The sequence below is a fragment of the Marmota monax genome, unplaced genomic scaffold (genome assembly GCF_021218885.2).
Source record: "Marmota monax isolate L192 unplaced genomic scaffold, Marmota_monax_Labrador192_F-V1.1 WCK01_AAM20220418_F8-fsc00144, whole genome shotgun sequence".
NCBI lineage: Eukaryota > Metazoa > Chordata > Mammalia > Rodentia > Sciuridae > Marmota > Marmota monax.
The window spans coordinates 3344612-3361461 of NW_026694618.1; the positions used below are offsets into that span (position 1 = coordinate 3344612).

A 16850-nucleotide genomic window follows, 5' to 3' on the forward strand; every position below is an offset into this window, starting at 1 on the left:
TACTGAAAAGAAAGAAAGAAATCTCCCCACCCGCCCCCACCCCTCCTCCTTCCGTATTGTATTCTCCTTGTAAACTCAGACACACACACACACACACACACACACACACACACACTATCCCCAGATAAGGGGGGGTGGGGGCAGAGACAAAGACAGAAGTGAATGACCCGTGAGAGTGAAGCCTACCCAGCTCCTCATATAGACAAGACCTATTTCTTCATAACAGTCTAGGAAAAGAGGGTCACATTCAATGTCTTCCAGTCACCCCAGTTGAGAAAACTGACCAAAGCACATAAGAATTGAAATGGGGTGCAAGAGAGGATCACTCAAAAATGGAATGCATGAATATGTAAAGAAGTAAAAAAAATGGAAAGAAAGAGTGAAGGGCTGGGAAGAAAGATCTACTGAAAGATGAGAGAAAGAACCCCACCTGATCCTGGGCTCAAACCTGGAGGACCACCCAGAGTTGTCCAGCCAGCTCAGAGCTCTTACAAAATTTGCCATTTGTACTCTGTTTCTGAAGGACACTGGGTGGCGCTCGTGGTAAAGAGTTGCACTTCTCTTAGGTCTTCTCTTAGGGTGTCCCCTATTCACACACACACACCCTTTGCAAATTTCGGCTACTAAAAGATAAATTACTTACATTTTTCCTACATGTCTCAGTGGGGAGCGCACTGCTGGAAGAATCTGATGCTGTGAAGTTGTTCCTCCATGGCCGGGTCCATTGATGGGATCTGAGAGTAGCAGTACCACCCGCTGGCCTTCTGGACAAAGCTCCAGGCCTTGGTGTTAAAAATTACCCCACAATACCAGTAAAAACTGCAGCCTTGAGAGCCCCAGTACCCAGTGTGTGTGCGGCCCAAGTGTGGGTCTGAAGCCACTGCCAGCCCTGCAGCAGGACCAGCAGTGCACAGAGCCACAGTGACTATATTGTAAAAACAAAGTGATGATGCATATATTTTTAACAAACTCCTGCTGCTTTTAACTTGGCGCCTGCTCTCCCTCCCGTTTCGTTTAAGGAAGGGGTGTGTGTGTGTGTGTGTGTGTGTGTGTGCGTGCGCGCACAAGCGCGTGTATGTGCAGGCGTGTGCACGCCTGGGGAGCCTGAAAAAGAAGCTGTCAAAAAAGTTGAGAATCTGGACCTTCAGAGACACACCCAGATTTGGTCTCATCCAGAAACAAACTTGGCACAAGTGACTCGAATCTCCAAGAGGGTTAACATAACGCTTTAGGAATCCAAAGAAAGAAGTTAAGTTCTTCCCTCCTGCCTCACTTTTTTATACAATGTGGGCGAAAATGTCTTTTGACCACAGAGGAGGGGAGGTAAGAGGTGAAATTAAACAAGACCTAGAAATTGTTCAACTAGATCCTAAACTTTAAAATTTTGCCCCCATTCTATCAGTTTCCAATGGGTTCTGCCTTCTCAGTAAGGTTCAAGGGGCCCTGCAAGGAACATACTGATTAGTATAACCTTATTAACCATATTTCCCTCCATGTTGCTAAGCTTAAACCTCTATTAAGGGAGATGTTGGGGTGGGAGGACCAATGGAAGGACAGCCCAGCTCCTTGGGCCACTTGACTTTGCTGGAAGGTGCTTTGACCTGTCTCTGGCATTTATTTGGGGGAAGCAATTTGTGCAATTAGGCAGGTTGTGTATGAGGTGACTCGATGGGAACAGAGAGCCCACGTTCGCAGCTCAGTAGGGTCGACACTGTTTCCTTGCTGCCTTGATGCTCCTCACAACCTGAAGCCAGAGGGTGAACACCAGCGCAGAAATGAATAGCACAGGTTCAAGGCTGGCTCCAAGAGGGGCTGTTTGCCTGGATGACTGTCTCAGAAGAGAAACCCAGGGCCACAACGCAGCAAGAAAGCGATCCTGGCTGGGGGGGAGGGGGAGCAGATTGGTGCTGTGAAATTCCTGCTTCCTTGTGTGCACCCCAAACTAAAGTCTCCCCCCTACACACATACCCTAGGAAGTAGGACAACAGCTGTGCTTTTGTAGTGCCCAGACATCAGTAGCAAGGAGCTGATGCATGTGCTGTGATGCTCAGAGTTGGAGCATCTTGCTCCAAGTTCCAGACACACTCTTCTTGTTCTGGGTTGGGTAGCTCCATGGCCTAAATAAAGCTAACTAACATAGGCAAAACTGGTGCAGATGCTTGCATCTTCAGTTGGGAGAGAAGAGGAGGAAAGGCCTAATGTTCCCATCCTAAACACCCAGTAGAGCTCCCAGGTTCCCGGCCTTGGGCACCAAAGGGGAAGATGCAGAAAAGTCCCAAATCAGAATCCAGCTCCTGAAGTTTCCTATTTGAAGGGAGAGGAAGTGGAGAGTCGGGGAGACTTATGTTAAACTTCTAACCCCCCACTGGATCACTACTAAAGCAAAAGTAGCACATAATAAAAAATAAACTTTGCCTTGTGTGTACCAAGTATATGATTCTTGATCTCTTTCTCCTTTTGTATTTGAACTAAGCTGTCTTCTCCCTCTGGGAAAATAAAGGGAGAGGGTACAAGGAACCTGGACCTGAAGAATGGAGAGGTGGGGCCTAGAGTGCAGGGTCCAAGAAGCCAGGAGGGGGACATCTGAATTCCCAAAAGGGCTTTGATCTCTACTATCCCATCTTCTCCAAGTGAGTTCCCATTTGGTCGGCAGGCATAACAGGTTACACGTGGACTCACTCACTTTTGCAAGAGTCTGTGGTTACTGAACAGAGTTAAAATTCTCTAGTTCAATGAATTCCAAAGAGATAAGAATATTGAACAAAAGTTGGGTTTCCCGCTCTTCTTGGAAGCCAGCAAGGAGGATTTGGGCGTTATTAAGTTATTTATGAGTAAAACAATGATTTTTTTTTTAAGATCATGTAAAGACTTAGGTTACAGGAACTCTTCTGCCTTTAACAGTTTTATGGGCAGCAGGGATTCTCTCTGTGCAGCTGTATCTAAAAGATACTCAATTCGTGCAAAGGAAGTGCTTGCTACATATTTGTCTCCTTCCCAACTTTCAATACAAGTAAGTTACAACTTGCTTCCCAACACTACACTTTAAAAAAGAAAGAAAGAAAAGAAAAAACTGCTCCACGTTCTTTCTCTCCTTGGTCTAAATTTATTTTCCTTGATTTTCCATTTCAGTAATGTGTTCAATTCTATACTCTTGAGCCCTTGGTGGAGCTCACAGGGGCAGGAAGGTGGAGAGCAAGGAGAAACCATCACCGACCTCATCCTCGAAACGTGCGCTTTTGAGGCTGCAGATTGGAACACAGTGTATCCAGACATCACAGAGCTGGGTGTTGGGCCTCTGCCTTGTCTCTGGTATTCACTAAAAACAGATTGACGGGGACCCCCCTCCCCCAACCAGCAACAAAACACATACGCGTGCACACACTCGCGCGTGCGCGCACTTCCCCTTCATTCCCCCGCCACCCTTCTCTTTTTAAGCAATGCTTTGTTGTGCTAAAACTAGTTGAACGAGTTAGGGTGTTGCTGCTGCTCCCGAGGCCCTGGCCAATGGAACCTGATCCACCCCGCTGTGCGTAAGCGCGCAATTAAGGATTTAACCAAGGCAGTGCTGCGCCTCAGCCAGCAGTCAGCTTGCCGGAGACAGAGCCTCCAGGACTCCCAGCCTCCTCCTCTTCGCCGCCGCCACCGCCTCCTCCTACTCTCCTCCTCCTCCTCTTCCTCCTCCTCCCTCGCGCCCACAGCCATGTCTGCTTAGACCAGAGCAGCCCCACAACCAACTCGGGCAGCAGTCGCCGCCACAGCAGCAAGGACAGCCGCCGCCGCCTGTGAGCGATGACAGGAGTGTTTGACAGAAGGGTCCCGAGCATCCGATCCGGTGACTTCCAAGCTCCATTCCAGACGTCTGCAGCCATGCACCATCCGTCTCAGGAATCGCCAACTTTGCCGGAGTCGTCGGCCACAGATTCCGACTACTACAGTCCCACGGGGGGAGCCCCGCATGGCTACTGCTCTCCTACCTCAGCTTCCTATGGCAAAGCGCTCAACCCTTACCAGTATCAGTACCACGGCGTGAACGGCTCCGCCGGGAACTACCCAGCCAAAGCTTACGCCGACTACAGCTACGCCAGCCCCTACCACCAGTACGGCGGTGCCTACAATCGCGTCCCGAGCACCACCAGCCAGCCAGGTATGGGGGCGGGGGCGGGAGGCAGATACCCGGGACCAGGACTCCGGAGATGAGGAGTAGAGTGGTAGATTGGGGGCCACGAGTCCACAGCAATGGAAGGCACAATCGGCAGAAGGGAGTGGGGACCCTGACTCTGCAAACAAGAGAGGTTCTCGGGCCAGCACTTTAGGCGCTGAAGTTTCCCCCTTAGTGGAAGAACCCTGCGGAGGTTTAGACTAGCGCCTCTTCCCTCCGGCACCTTCCGGGATCCCTCAGTCGCTGTATTCCTAACTCGCCTGGCCAGAAAGCCAGCTAGGCTGGAAAAAGAGTAGGGGTGGAGAGAAGAAACAAGCAGCCTAGTGGCGTTTGCGTAATAAAAAGGGAAGGTTAGTTGTTGGAATTCTTGGTAAGTGTGCTGGGTTGGTGCGAGTAGGAATGGAAGGCTGCCTCAAACTGTCGGGATTAGTCTGGGAACCGCCAGGAGCCAGCGTGGTGCGGGTGCCCGCGAGCGCGATATTGGGGTGGGGGGTTGGGGAACTGTGGCTCGCCAGAGAGGAGCGAAGCATAAGCTTTGCGGCTTATCCAAGGCATTTCCAAAAACAAAAAGCCTTTTAAAGGTGGAGGAGGGTTGCTGAGAGGTCACGTTGTTGGAGGGATTCCTCTCGCTCTCTCACTCTCTCTGAGCCTAAATTTGCCATCTCCTCATTTTTTGTCCACCTTGAAACTTACTCAGAGAGTTCAAGAGGGTTTGTGAACCCCGCGGTAAGAGAGGGGTATTAGGTCTCGTTGGATAGATTTTACTGGTCGAGGGTGATCTCTCCCCACTAGCACGTTAATAATCCTGCTAATATTAGAATCCCCTACTTTGGCAGAATGGAGACCACAGCCCTCATTCTCCACCCTTCATCTCCCAAGACAGACACACACACACACACACACACACACACACCCACCCTGAAGAGGTTCTCCACTGGTTTCAGATAGGTAATACTTTGGGGGAAGGGACTTGAGGCTTCAGGGAATGTTTGTATAAAAAAAAAAAAAAAAGCGTTGGAAAAGTCTTCCCTCTACCCACACCGGGATCTACATTCATGACATGAGAAATTCATTCTGACCTGCCTCCCCTTTGCTGCGAAAATGTCGCACCACAGATTTCTTTTCACTGTGACTCTTGCTAAACTTTTTAAAGAGATCGTTCCTTTCACTGTCTCCCTATTTCTATTTCGGGCACAAGTGGAAGATATTTTTTTTTTTTTTGCCAAGAACATATTAAGTCTATTTGTAAAAGAAACCAGACACATCTGTGCCTTCGCAGATCTGTAGTGAGATTATGGGGGCTGCATAATCGGCCCTCTGTCTGCGGAGGCCCCGACCGCTTGCAGCTGAAGTGAAGGAGCATAGTTTGCTTGTGGGTCTTTGAACTTTGGAGACCTCGGTTAGCGTCTTCCCCTGCCCAAGCGTCTGGCCTCTGCGGGCGCCCCAACAGACGCCGGCAGAAGCCGGGTCACGGCCCAAGGCCTCCTGGCTTTAAAACCCAGGAGGGATTGTCAGTTTTTGCCCCAGAAACTCGGGGAGCACAGGATGGGCATAAAAAGAAACTCAGGAGAAATAGGAATCGCCGAAAGGGCAGAATTCTGGATGCCAATAAGAAGCGCATCGAAAAACCGGAGTGGGCAGAGTGGGAATTAGTCAGAGACTACCCAGGTCTTCCAAGATTCGAGGGAGGGCCGTATTTCTCTGGGTTTTGGAAAGCAAAGGTGGTGGGCTGGGGATGTAGCTCCTTGGTATAGTGCTTGCCTAGCATGGGTCCTTACACAGCGTGGGGGACGGACGGATGATAAGGGGAAGGAGAGTAAAGATCACTTGATTAAAAAAAAAGCCTCAAGGACTGTGCCTGAGGCCCTTCTGCGAAGGGCTATTGTCTGCCCCAAAGCGCTAACCTAGTCTGTTTTGATTATTCAGAGAAAGAAGTGGCGGAGCCCGAGGTGAGGATGGTGAATGGCAAACCAAAGAAAGTTCGTAAACCCAGGACTATTTATTCCAGCTTTCAGCTGGCCGCGTTACAGAGAAGGTTTCAGAAGACTCAGTACCTCGCCCTGCCAGAACGCGCCGAGCTGGCTGCCTCGCTGGGACTGACGCAAACACAGGTAAATCCCGCTGCGGTCGCCTCGCCTGCAGGCCTGGCTGGGCCGCAGGGTTCGGTCCCGACCGGCTGGAACCGATTCGACGGTACTCGCGGGAAAGTCAGAGAGACACCAGCCCCCGCGCCCTTCCCTCCAAGAGTCAGGTTGGCTGTTGTCAATATGTAACGGTGGGGACGGGATTCGTCGTTTGTCCCAAGATGCCCCCATGCATCAGGCCTCCAGAAGTGGGGGTTAATTTCCTAGGAAGCAAACGGGGGGGGGGGGGTATTTCTAGGACGGTCTTGCAACCTTGAGAAATTGATTCTCTTCGCGATGTGAAGCCTTCCCGGGGTGAGCAGGGACTGGGGCCTCGCGGTGGTCTCAGGCCTAGCAAAAGCCAAGAGCATCGCCTCGGGCGGGAGAAACTTAGAGAGTCATGCCCCCCAGCCCCATTCTTGCGGGAGCTTTAGGCTGTAGCAACCTAAGGGTCGCGAGGTGGGGGGCGCTGTTGTATGGGGAAATATTCCTGGATCGTCCCCTTCCCTTCACTCCCACTCCAACCGCCTTGGGCCTATAGAAGCATAAAGAATGTTCAAGTCGTCACCAGAGCTACAGGAGGATTCTAGCCTCACGGAGCTGAGGAGAGTGAAGGGAGTTGTGCTGAAGGTTGGGAAATCGTTCCTTTTCCTCAACGTCAGCGCGCATTTAGCCGGGCCCACGCCCCTTCCCCGCCGGGCTCAGGCCATTGTTGGTGAAACCTTCCACGGCGAGGCCATCTGGGCGCCGCGCAGGCCTACAAGTGCGCGCACGCCGCTGCGGACCTCGGGCACACGCACTCTCCTCCCCAAGTCCACACAAAAGACAAAAGCCTTGGGGTCGTTCCCTTGCAGTCGCCGGTGCGTGCGGGTCCAGCCGGCCAGGGCGCCCCCTGGGGCCCGCGCTCCACGCTTTGCCTCAGGTCCAGCCCTGGGCAGTAGGCTGCGAGCCGCTGGGAGACGCCAAGGCCGTGCTGCTTAGGGGCCCGAAGATGCCTCCAGTCGCTGCCCCGGGGAAGGCGCGGGCGACCTCTGAGTGTCCCGGTAACGTGTGCCTTTGTTCCCCCACCCAGGTGAAAATCTGGTTTCAGAACAAAAGATCCAAGATCAAGAAGATCATGAAAAACGGGGAGATGCCCCCGGAGCACAGTCCCAGCTCCAGCGACCCTATGGCGTGTAACTCGCCACAGTCTCCTGCGGTGTGGGAGCCCCAGGGCTCGTCCCGATCTCTCAGCCACCACCCTCATGCCCACCCTCCGACCTCCAACCAGTCCCCTGCATCCAGCTACCTGGAGAACTCAGCTTCCTGGTACCCAAGCGCAGCCACCTCAATCAATTCCCACCTGCCGCCGCCTGGCTCTTTACAGCACCCGCTGGCGCTGGCCTCCGGGACGCTCTATTAGATGAGCTGTTCTCTTTCTTGCTCTTTTTTGGGACTACTGTATTTTGCTGTTTTAGAAAATCATAAAGAAAGGAATTCATATGGGGAAGTTTGGAAAACGGAAACAAAAAAAGATTCATGTGTAAAGCCTTTTTTTTTTTTTTTGCATGTAAGTTATTGCATTTCAAAGGACCCCCCCCCCCTTTTTTTTACAAACGAACTTTTTTGCGCAACTGTGGACACTATCAATGGTGCCTTGAAATCTATGACCTCAACTTTTCGAAAGACTTTTTCCAATGTTATTTTAACCATGTAAATAAGTGTAGATAGAGGAATTAAACTGTATATTCTGGATAAATAAAATTATTTCGACCACGAAGCAGAATGTTTCTGAAAAGCACACCTTTTGCTCTCTTGATAATGAGCTAGTGTAGCTTTATGCAGGCAATTAAAGAAAGACAAGCTCTGCAGAGATTCAACAAGGCAAAAAAGAAAACAGAAGTCAGGGGTTTCATGGACACAGAAGACAATGTGTATATGTTGGATGTTGTACTTTGTCTATATTACATGTGTGGGCTGTTTCTAGTACTGTCATATAATATATGTTTAGGTATTTTTGGCCTAACCACAAAAACCATTTAGATAATGTTAAGTTGAACCCCAAATTATTTAAGGTAGAAAGTAATGCTAGAATCTAAACACATCTCTCCCACCCTGGGTGTAAGAAGGCAACAGAAATCCCTCAATAACCCCTCTGAATTCTAAACTCAATGCAATTATCTTGGAGAACTGCATTCCCCCCCCCACCCAGCCTCTGTATTTCCAGAGCAATTAGACAAATTACACTCTCTTCAAAAGGGAGCTTCCAAAGATAAGAAAAGAAAAAGGGAGAAAAGGCAGGGGGGATGAAAAAGAAAAGAAATTTCCTATAATTCCTATTGCTTTTTTTTTTTTTTTTAATCTGAAGTGTTTGGGGCATAGCAAAAGGTAGAGCCTTGGACTTCTTGTGTGTATGATTATAAGTTTGTTCAAGCTCCTTCAGAAAAAGGAAAAGACCACGGGCACTGGGAACAATGATGAACCTAAACCACCAGGCCAAGCATGGAATATGGAAGGGGGGCTCATTTCTTCATCCTCCAATAAAGGGTATTGCCAAGACAGGGAACTTCCGGCTGAGAGAAAGGAATAAAAGCATTGTGGCCCTGTATAGGTTTCATTTCATTTCAGATAATGTTCTTAATATAATCTTCCCCTACATTCTCTTTACCACTCTTCTTCTTCTTCTTCTTTTTTTTTTTTTTTTCAGGAAAGAGCTGCCTCTACTTTGCTTTTGCTTGTAATACAATGCACTACAGGTTTTAAACCATGGGAAATGGAATCTATTTGCTGGGATTTCTTCTTTGTGAAGCTTTCTTTGGGGTAGACACTGAGGACTTGCAACCTCCAAGGCCTATGTCCAGTCTTTCTTCTCTTATCCCTTTATGTGGCTATTCACAATGTGACAGAGCTACAGGCCAGGTCCAGAACTGTACTGCCAGGCCTGAATTGTAGACATTTTTCTGGCTGACTGTCCCTTAGTCCACCTGACTCTATTTCCTTGGAATACCAGGGGAAATCTTGTGCTGAAAATTGCCTCATGCATGTGAAATATTTTATAGCTAGGAAGTCAGCAGCAATAAGTATGACAAAAAAGAGACTTCTTAAAGGGGGTGGAATATAAAAAAATTACATCCTGTCATCTGAGGATTTCTGAGAAGGCTCTTCCAGGGTTGGGAGACTAGACCTGAAAAGGCATGCTGCAACCTGGAGGGGAATTTACCTGTGTGTTCTCTCTCTCCCTGCCTCCCTCTTCTGTTCTCTCCCCACCGCCCTTCTATCTCCTCTCTTTCTTCTTTTTCCTTTCCCTTTCTTTCCAGAAGAGACAGCAAATCCATCAGTTTGGGACAGCTTGGGCCTCAGGGGGTTGTACCCTGCCTGACTCCAAGGCAGCAGCGGCCTGGGGTGTGGACCTCTCGTTTCATACCACAATGCCAGAGCAACCGCGTCTCCCAGTTTTTCCCTCTCCCCATTCCGGCCCAATCGTTTTTTTCTCGAAGAAGTAAGGGGTGGCTAGGCACACTGAGGAGGCCAAGGGGACGGTAGAGGGAGGACGGTGCTCCTTACCCCCGCCCCCCCCCCCAACGTTGGCAGAGAATACGATGGGGGAAGAATCGAAGGTATCCACTTCCTGCTTTTCTTTCTTTGCTTGCAAGGATTTCGGTAGTTTCCATTACACCAAAGCCGGCGCTTTTATTTCTGGCGACTCCGGCTGGGAGAAATCCCCGCGATCGATTGTGGTTTGTGAGAGCCTGGCTTTGCGCTGCCCTGGCTTCTCTCCCTGCGTGTTTGGGAGGACTGATGGGGGCGCATCCACTGGACACCTCTAACATTTTCCACCCACTGGTTACCCAAAAGTGTCAAGAATGCTTGGATTATGCTTTCCTTTCTGCACATGGAGAGGATAGCTGCCCTCCCCCCAGCTGTCCCCGACATTACCCTCTTTCTTGGAGGAAAAGGAGGGATTCCTCCACCACCTCCAATCACCAGGCGCAGCCCAGCTGATAATGACCACCCTCGCCCCTAACTTTAATGTTGCTTGTTGTTAAAGACTCTAAAGCCTGGTTGCAGGGCGTCCAGACCCAACCATCCGCCGACCCAAACTTGGTTTCAGGATTCCTTCCCTGTGCTAACATCACTTGTTCCACTCTCGGTGTCCGGTGTCCTCTTCTCTCCCCCAGCTTTTTTTTTTTTTTTTTTTTTTTTTTTGTTTTGTTATTTTTTTTCCCCTTGGTACGGGAGCCGCGAACAAAAATATTCTGGAAAGTCAGTCTTTAGCGGGCTTTCCCTGGCACCACGGGGTTTCTCCCCGGGGAATTTAACTCCCTGCAGTCCCGCGCCCAAGGATGTAAAAATAACAGATCCTCAGCAAAGTCTAAAAATATCTGTGATGTTGCTCTCGCGCGCCCTCCCTCCCACCTTTCCTCTTTCCCTCCATTGTTCCTTCTAATATCTACGCGTACCGCTCCCTAGAATATTCCCAGACTGGCGAACCCCACTCTTCCGGACTTTGCGCGGGTCATCCCTCTGCCTGACCCTTCCGGTTCCCACTTGCCTAACTCTCAGCCTTGTGCTTCCAAAATGAAACAAATCCACTCCAAGATTATTTTTTTTCCCCCAGTGGGTTTCTTCACCTCGAATACTTCCAACCCTCCACCTCGGTCTTCAGACCTCCTACCAAAGCCCAGAAGACCCAGGGCAAGCGATTCCTCAGTGCCCTGCCCACCTCCTGGGGCCTCCCGTAAGAGAACCGATAAATTGGCCTTTGTTTGAGGCTCGGGTTGAGCTAGACAGATTTCTGCCCTTTTTCCCCCCTTTTTCCTGGCGGCCACCTCCTTGTGGGACAAGAGGCGGCCTGGGGATCCGAGAGAAGCCGCATTCCTGTGGGTGCCAGGCGGCTCCAGTGCTGAGCCACAGGGCCTGAGACACACACACTCAGAGGAACCCGCAGACCTCGCTGCCCTTGATCTCACTCTCTCTCCTTCCCGTCGGGGCACCCACCCGGGAGCCCGTCCACCCACACTCGGATCCACCCAGGGCTCGGCCTCAGGCAGGAGAGCATTGACCCACACAAAGATGCACACGAACCCCCTCCCAGTGACACAGGCAAGGCCAGCATCTCCCCGCCCATGCCAATCCTCTTTCTCCCGCCCCTTATCCCACAATCCCAGACGCGCCGGCTGGCCTCCTCTGACTCCTTTGATCCCCCCCGACGCCCCACGGCTCGCGGCGTCCCTGCGGAACTGTCCTGGGAGTCACCCACAGCGAGCCAAGGCCAGGCAGCTCTCGCCTCCCAGCCCGCCCTATAGCTCACTTATAGGGCACCGCTCAGTCTCTGGAGCTCCCCAAAGCACGAAGCGCAACGGATGCCCGCTGAAACACTGTCCCTGCATTCCCACTGTCCTCAGCAATTCCCTGTATTCCGAAAGAGGGACCTTTAGGACCACCCAACCACCCCCTCCACGCCCCATCCCCGCAACCCCTTGGATCGCGCGCCTCCCACTGGCCACTGGGATTTCGCCAGCCTAAAGCTCTCCAGCCCTCCTAAGAGGCACACCCTGAGGGCAGAAGCCCTCGGGCACCTCTGGGAAGAGCGCCACGCCAGCGGAACCGCCTGCGGTCACCCCTCTCCTCCACCCTTAAGCACCCCCTCCCACGGAGGCTGGGTGGAGGCTCCCACCGCCTGGAGTTTGGGGAGGGGGCACTTCAGCTTGCCCTAACCCTGGGCTCGCGTTCCCGTGTTGCCCACGGACCTTGCACATGGTACTTGGTATTTTCAATCCCATCCTGGTCACAGCAAACTTTGGGCCTCGAAAATAGTCCAAATATCGGTGGCACATGTGGGACTGTTTAAATCTTTTCTGCGTAGTCCTGTCTTTCTTTCCCCCATCCCTGTCGTTTTCTCTTTCCCACTGACAGCCTTAAGATTCCTCAGTGGTGCCGGGCAGAAAGTATACCTTGCATCTACTGCCGGGGGTGGGAGGGGGTAAGGGGAGGGGGGAAACCTTCCCTTTCAATCATCTAGGGCTGCCGGCTGTAATGTAATAACCTGTTTTATAGGTCAGGCTCTAACCGTGAAGATAGGATCTGAGAGAATTTACATGAATCTCTCTTTAAAGGAGATGAGAGTCCTGTTTGTAGCAATTAAATGTTTCTGCTCTTTTGTTCCCTTGGATTTCTTACTTACTTCTGATTTATGGGGATCTGAAGGAGTCTCTTTGCCAAAAGCACATGTATTATTGAGTCTGTTCCACACCCTAAACCAAGATTTATATAAAACTGTGAAATATCACACATTATGACCTTTCACCAGAGGAAAGAAAAAAATGGCTCATAACACCATTCTACACAAATCATCATCATCATCATCATCATCATCATCATCATCCTGGTTTCAGTAAGAATTCTCTGTGAAATCTCAACTATATACAGTCCAGTGTATTTTTTAAGTGGGTGGGGTAAAGGACAGTAAACAGTTCCTAAGCTATGATTTATTTTAAAGCATTTTTTTTTTCAAAAGGGTCGGAGACAGAAACTGCCACTGGAAGCTTATTGTCATCCAAGAACTATTTCTGCCACTTGCCATTTGCAAGGTGGGGGAAGAGGGGCGGGGGAAGAGGCAGGATATGGACTCAACTTTCATCCATAAACAGGGGTCACTAAACAGGGGACATTTCATTATTGCCCTTAAATTCACAGGAGCTAAGAAGCCTGCTTGCCACCCTGCAGGGTGGCCCTGGCTGGGCAGCTCCCTGGTTGGTGAGGTGGTGGGAGGAGGGAAAATCAACATGCACTGGCCTAGATGCTGGAAAAGATGCCCAGGAAATTCTCTGTGCTCACTGTGGGAAAAATTGAGCTCCCGGGGATGTAAGGACTTTAGGTATACTTGACCAGGAGGTCCCCACCAGGAACCAAAATGAAGACTGGGGAAGTCTCCACCAAGGCAAGTTCATCCTCCTAGAAGCAATAGCTAGAATCCCTAGAGAGCTTGAACTCTGGCACCAACATAGTCTCCCAGTCTCTCTTATTCTAACTTTCCAACCCCGTGTCTCTTTGGTCCTTACAATATTAAGGATACTGACCTTGTTCTTTTAGGCAATATGATGACTTAAATTGAAAGAAGCAGCTGGATTGGCTTATATGTTAATAAACGTTAATGATGGAATTAAAACCAATAGCCAGTCAAGCCAATTGGAGAAGACAGCTTCCCAGCCCGCTAAATTCAATTAGCAGCAATTAATATATTTTCTGCTAATATTCTCTAGGACTCTCCATGACTTTTTCACTATGAAAGAAAGTGGAGATGGAGCACAGGAACACTTACAAGCACCCAGGGCATTTTGCTCTGATGACAAGAGAGATTGCAAATTCACTTAAGAAAATGTTCATAAACATGTGACAGGCACACTGAGGTGGCTTTGGTGGAAACAATAGTGAAACTGACAAATGTTCTTTGCTTTGAGGGAAGGGCACTTTTTATAGTAGAGAAATGCTTTGGGAAAGAGAAAAAAGACAAGAGCTTTAAAAAGGTAAAGAAAAGGAAAAGAAAAATTATTTCAGACTCCAGGCAGCAGCAGACACTGTAGCCCTTACAAACACATCAGCCCTACACTATTGAAGATTTGGACATGTAATTCTTCAGACCACTGATTTGCTATTTTCTTAATTCCCGCTCTTCTTTTTCCATATGAATCAAACAGTCTTTTGTCCTTCAGGGTTTGATTTGATCGCTACTGTTCACATTTCACTTTTGTATTTTCCTCTTCCTATACCATTACTCATTGAGTGCCCCGTGAAATTACAATCGTACATTTTCAGCTCAGCAACCCATTTGCAGTGCAAAAATAGGGTCTAAATAATGGCTGAATTAGCCCTACTGGACAGTTTCAGATGTAACACTCTGTAATAATTATATTGCAGGCTGGATTAGGATGCTATTATCATAATCTGGACGTTTACAATTATCTGTAATTTGCAAAGATGCGCCAGGTCTTGATTACAGCAGTTTTTTTTTTTTTTTTTTTTTTTTTGTATCACGCTAACCATCACTAAACAGTGACAGTAATAACAGCTAATTTTGCTGGCAATATAAGAGGTGCCGGGGTGTGCAAACAATTTCACACCTGGATGTGCTCACTCAACCAAGAATATAGAGAAAGAGCTTCTGCCCTGAGACTCAGAAAAATATTCTCCTCTGCTTCGGTTCAGTATAGATTTCTAGACCTTGATCATTGCTTAAGAGATATTCACTGAGGGTAAGTTTTTATTTCTTGCATACTTCAAGGCACAGTTCATATTTCTCTTCTCACACTTTCCAAGCTGTATGTGTTGTTGTAATTTCTCATGGACTACAACTTTGCTTTATAGATTTTTAAATTCTGACCTTTTAGCCCCTTTAACAGTGAAAGTGTTGTTCTGGTGAGTAAACGGATTCGGGTGTGAATGAGAACCTTAAGAACCTGAGTTGTCTTGCTTTCTGTGCTGTTGATGCGTTTGGTGCCAGTGTGTGACTGGAGACTGAGAAAAGGACCAGGTTTCTCTAAGGTTTGGAAGGAGGCTGAGATTCCAAGCTAAGATCTATTTGAAAACTGTTAAAGCATAATCCTAGGTGAATCCATGTACATGTGGCCACGATTTAAGGTTTTGAGGCATCAGGAGATCAAACGGAGCTCCAGGCAGGACTCCTTTAGAATCACAGGTATGCGGTCGTTTGCAAAGGCAGGTGTAGCCTGAATCTCCAGACGTTTAGCCTGTATGACATCTTTCTTCCAGTTGGGGAAAGTTTCTGTGATAACTGGCCTCTGAAACCCTTCAAGGCTGCTTTTCAGGGCCTTTGCCTCAAGCTGGTGTGTGTGTGTGTGTGTGTGTGTGTGTATGTGTAGTGGGTGGGCTGCGGGGGGGGGGGTGTTGGTGAGGATACCAGGATCTTGGAGCTTATTGCCCACCTAACCCAAAAGCTGTGACCTTGGAGCTAGAGGGGGTTAACTGGCTGAGATGCAGAATCAAGCTCAGAGCCAGGGAACTAGTCTGATTTAGGAAGACATCAAGATTCAGGAAAGAAGCATTGCTGTTCTATCTATAGATGACGCTGTTTCCTGACCCTGTGTTCATTATAAGCAGCTAGAAAAGTGCAGAAGTCTGAGAAATCTTTGGCTTCCCTACCCCAGTGCAGAAAAGCCTTTCTCCTGTGGCAAGAACCTTTTGACTAAGTTGTGACAAAAGATAATGAGATGCTTATTGGTGCTCAGGAGAAATAGTCTCCTTCACCCTTACCCCCTGCAGCTATTGTTCTCTTTCTCTTTCTCAAATGGGAAATAAGGTCAGAACTTGGTCTTAGAACCCGAACTCTGCAACCTCACAGGAAGTTTGAACCTGGAGAGGTGTGTAGTAGGCATCAGAGACTGGGTGAAGCCTTTTGCCCATGCCCCTCCTACCAGTCCCTCCCTCAGGAATCAGTTTACTATGGGGTCAATACATTTCAAAGAGCAAAAATATTAACCCTTGAGGTTCAGAGGACCCAGAGAAAGCCCAGTTCCAAGGACAGTTCTAGGGGAACTGCTAGGAAGTTTAATTAAACTCATGTTAAGAGATAAAGAGATTCATAGTGAGGCATCACTGACAACACCTCCAATATGTTAACATACATTTGCTGGATTTCAGAATTCCATGCACTCACAGTGGTTTGGCATATATCTGGTGAATCTTTTTTTTTTTTTTTTAAGAAAAATTAGTGTTGGTTTCGATGTATGGTAGCTTTCCCTCTAACATAATTTGAATAATTCAGCAAAGCCCTACTACCAGCTGTACTTCTGCAGCCTCTTCCATTCTTTTCAGCATTATAATTTTGGTTAATTTTCAATTTTAGGTCCTACGTCTCTGCAATTTGTGTATGAATAACAGAATAATTTCCCTCTTTTGTTTCGCCTTTCCTGTTCCTGAATCTAAATAAAGATGGCTTTTTAGTATTAAAAGTGGAAGAAAATTACAGGTAATTATCTTTGACGGTAAAAACGCTGTAATCAGCGGGCTACATGAAAAATTACTCTAATTATGGCTGCATTTAAGAGAATGGAAAAAAACCTTCTTGTGGATAAAAACCTTAAATTGTCCCCAATGTCTGCTTCAAATTGGATGGCACTGCAGCTGGAGGCTTTGTTCAGAATTGATCCTGGGGAGCTACGAACCCAAAGTTTCACAGTAGGAAGGGGGAAAAAAGAAAAGAAAACATTTTTCCTAATGTAACAATGCGAATGCTAGAAAATGACAAGACTGATCGGTTTTAAACCATTCTGAAGACTGACTGAGCGTGGAAGTTGCTCAACAAAAAAAGGAACGGGTATATTGGTAAGTAGTCTTTGCTTTGTGTCTAATTATAGTGACTGTCCTTTTGCACGACTGTATGTCGCTGTCATTATATGGAGCACTCTGAGTATCTCTATTGACTTCTGATAAATGGCTCAGTGGTTTCAAGGTTCATAATTTGAAGGATGCCCAGGTCTGTAGCCATTAATTCTCGCAGTATGGGGCTTCCTGCTTGTATGACGAAAGGACTTTTCATTTTCATTATTTCTTTGCTTTCCACAAGATCGGAA

At 48.4% G+C, this 16850-nt stretch overlaps 1 protein-coding gene and 1 long non-coding RNA gene across 2 annotated transcripts in view; both read left to right on the forward strand.

Moving 5' to 3' along the window:
* Positions 1 to 3690: 3690 nt before the first annotated feature.
* Dlx5 (distal-less homeobox 5) lies at positions 3691 to 8041 on the forward strand. The gene is made up of 3 exons (XM_046422595.2): positions 3691 to 4144; positions 6086 to 6270; positions 7355 to 8041. The coding sequence occupies exons 1-3, from the start codon at positions 3790 to 3792 to the stop codon at positions 7682 to 7684; spliced, it is 870 nt and encodes a 289-aa protein (XP_046278551.1). The 5' UTR covers positions 3691 to 3789; the 3' UTR covers positions 7685 to 8041.
* Positions 8042 to 16281: 8240 nt separating this feature from the next.
* The window catches only part of LOC131423325 (uncharacterized), a 66682-nt gene continuing 66113 nt past the window's right edge, over positions 16282 to 16850 (forward strand). The window contains exon 1 of the long non-coding RNA XR_009224722.1: positions 16282 to 16602. This is a non-coding gene — a long non-coding RNA (uncharacterized LOC131423325). The remainder of the gene's footprint in view (positions 16603 to 16850) is intronic.

Bases quoted from the DNA above. Each gene is read 5' to 3' on its own strand.
- Dlx5 (XM_046422595.2), top strand. From the start codon at position 3,790: ATGACAGGAGTGTTTGACAGAAGGGTCCCGAGCATCCGATCCGGTGAC. The intron at 4,145-6,085 runs GTATGGGGGCGG...TTGATTATTCAG, and splicing joins GAGCACCACCAGCCAGCCAG to AGAAAGAAGTGGCGGAGCCC. The intron at 6,271-7,354 runs GTAAATCCCGCT...TCCCCCACCCAG, and splicing joins TGGGACTGACGCAAACACAG to GTGAAAATCTGGTTTCAGAA.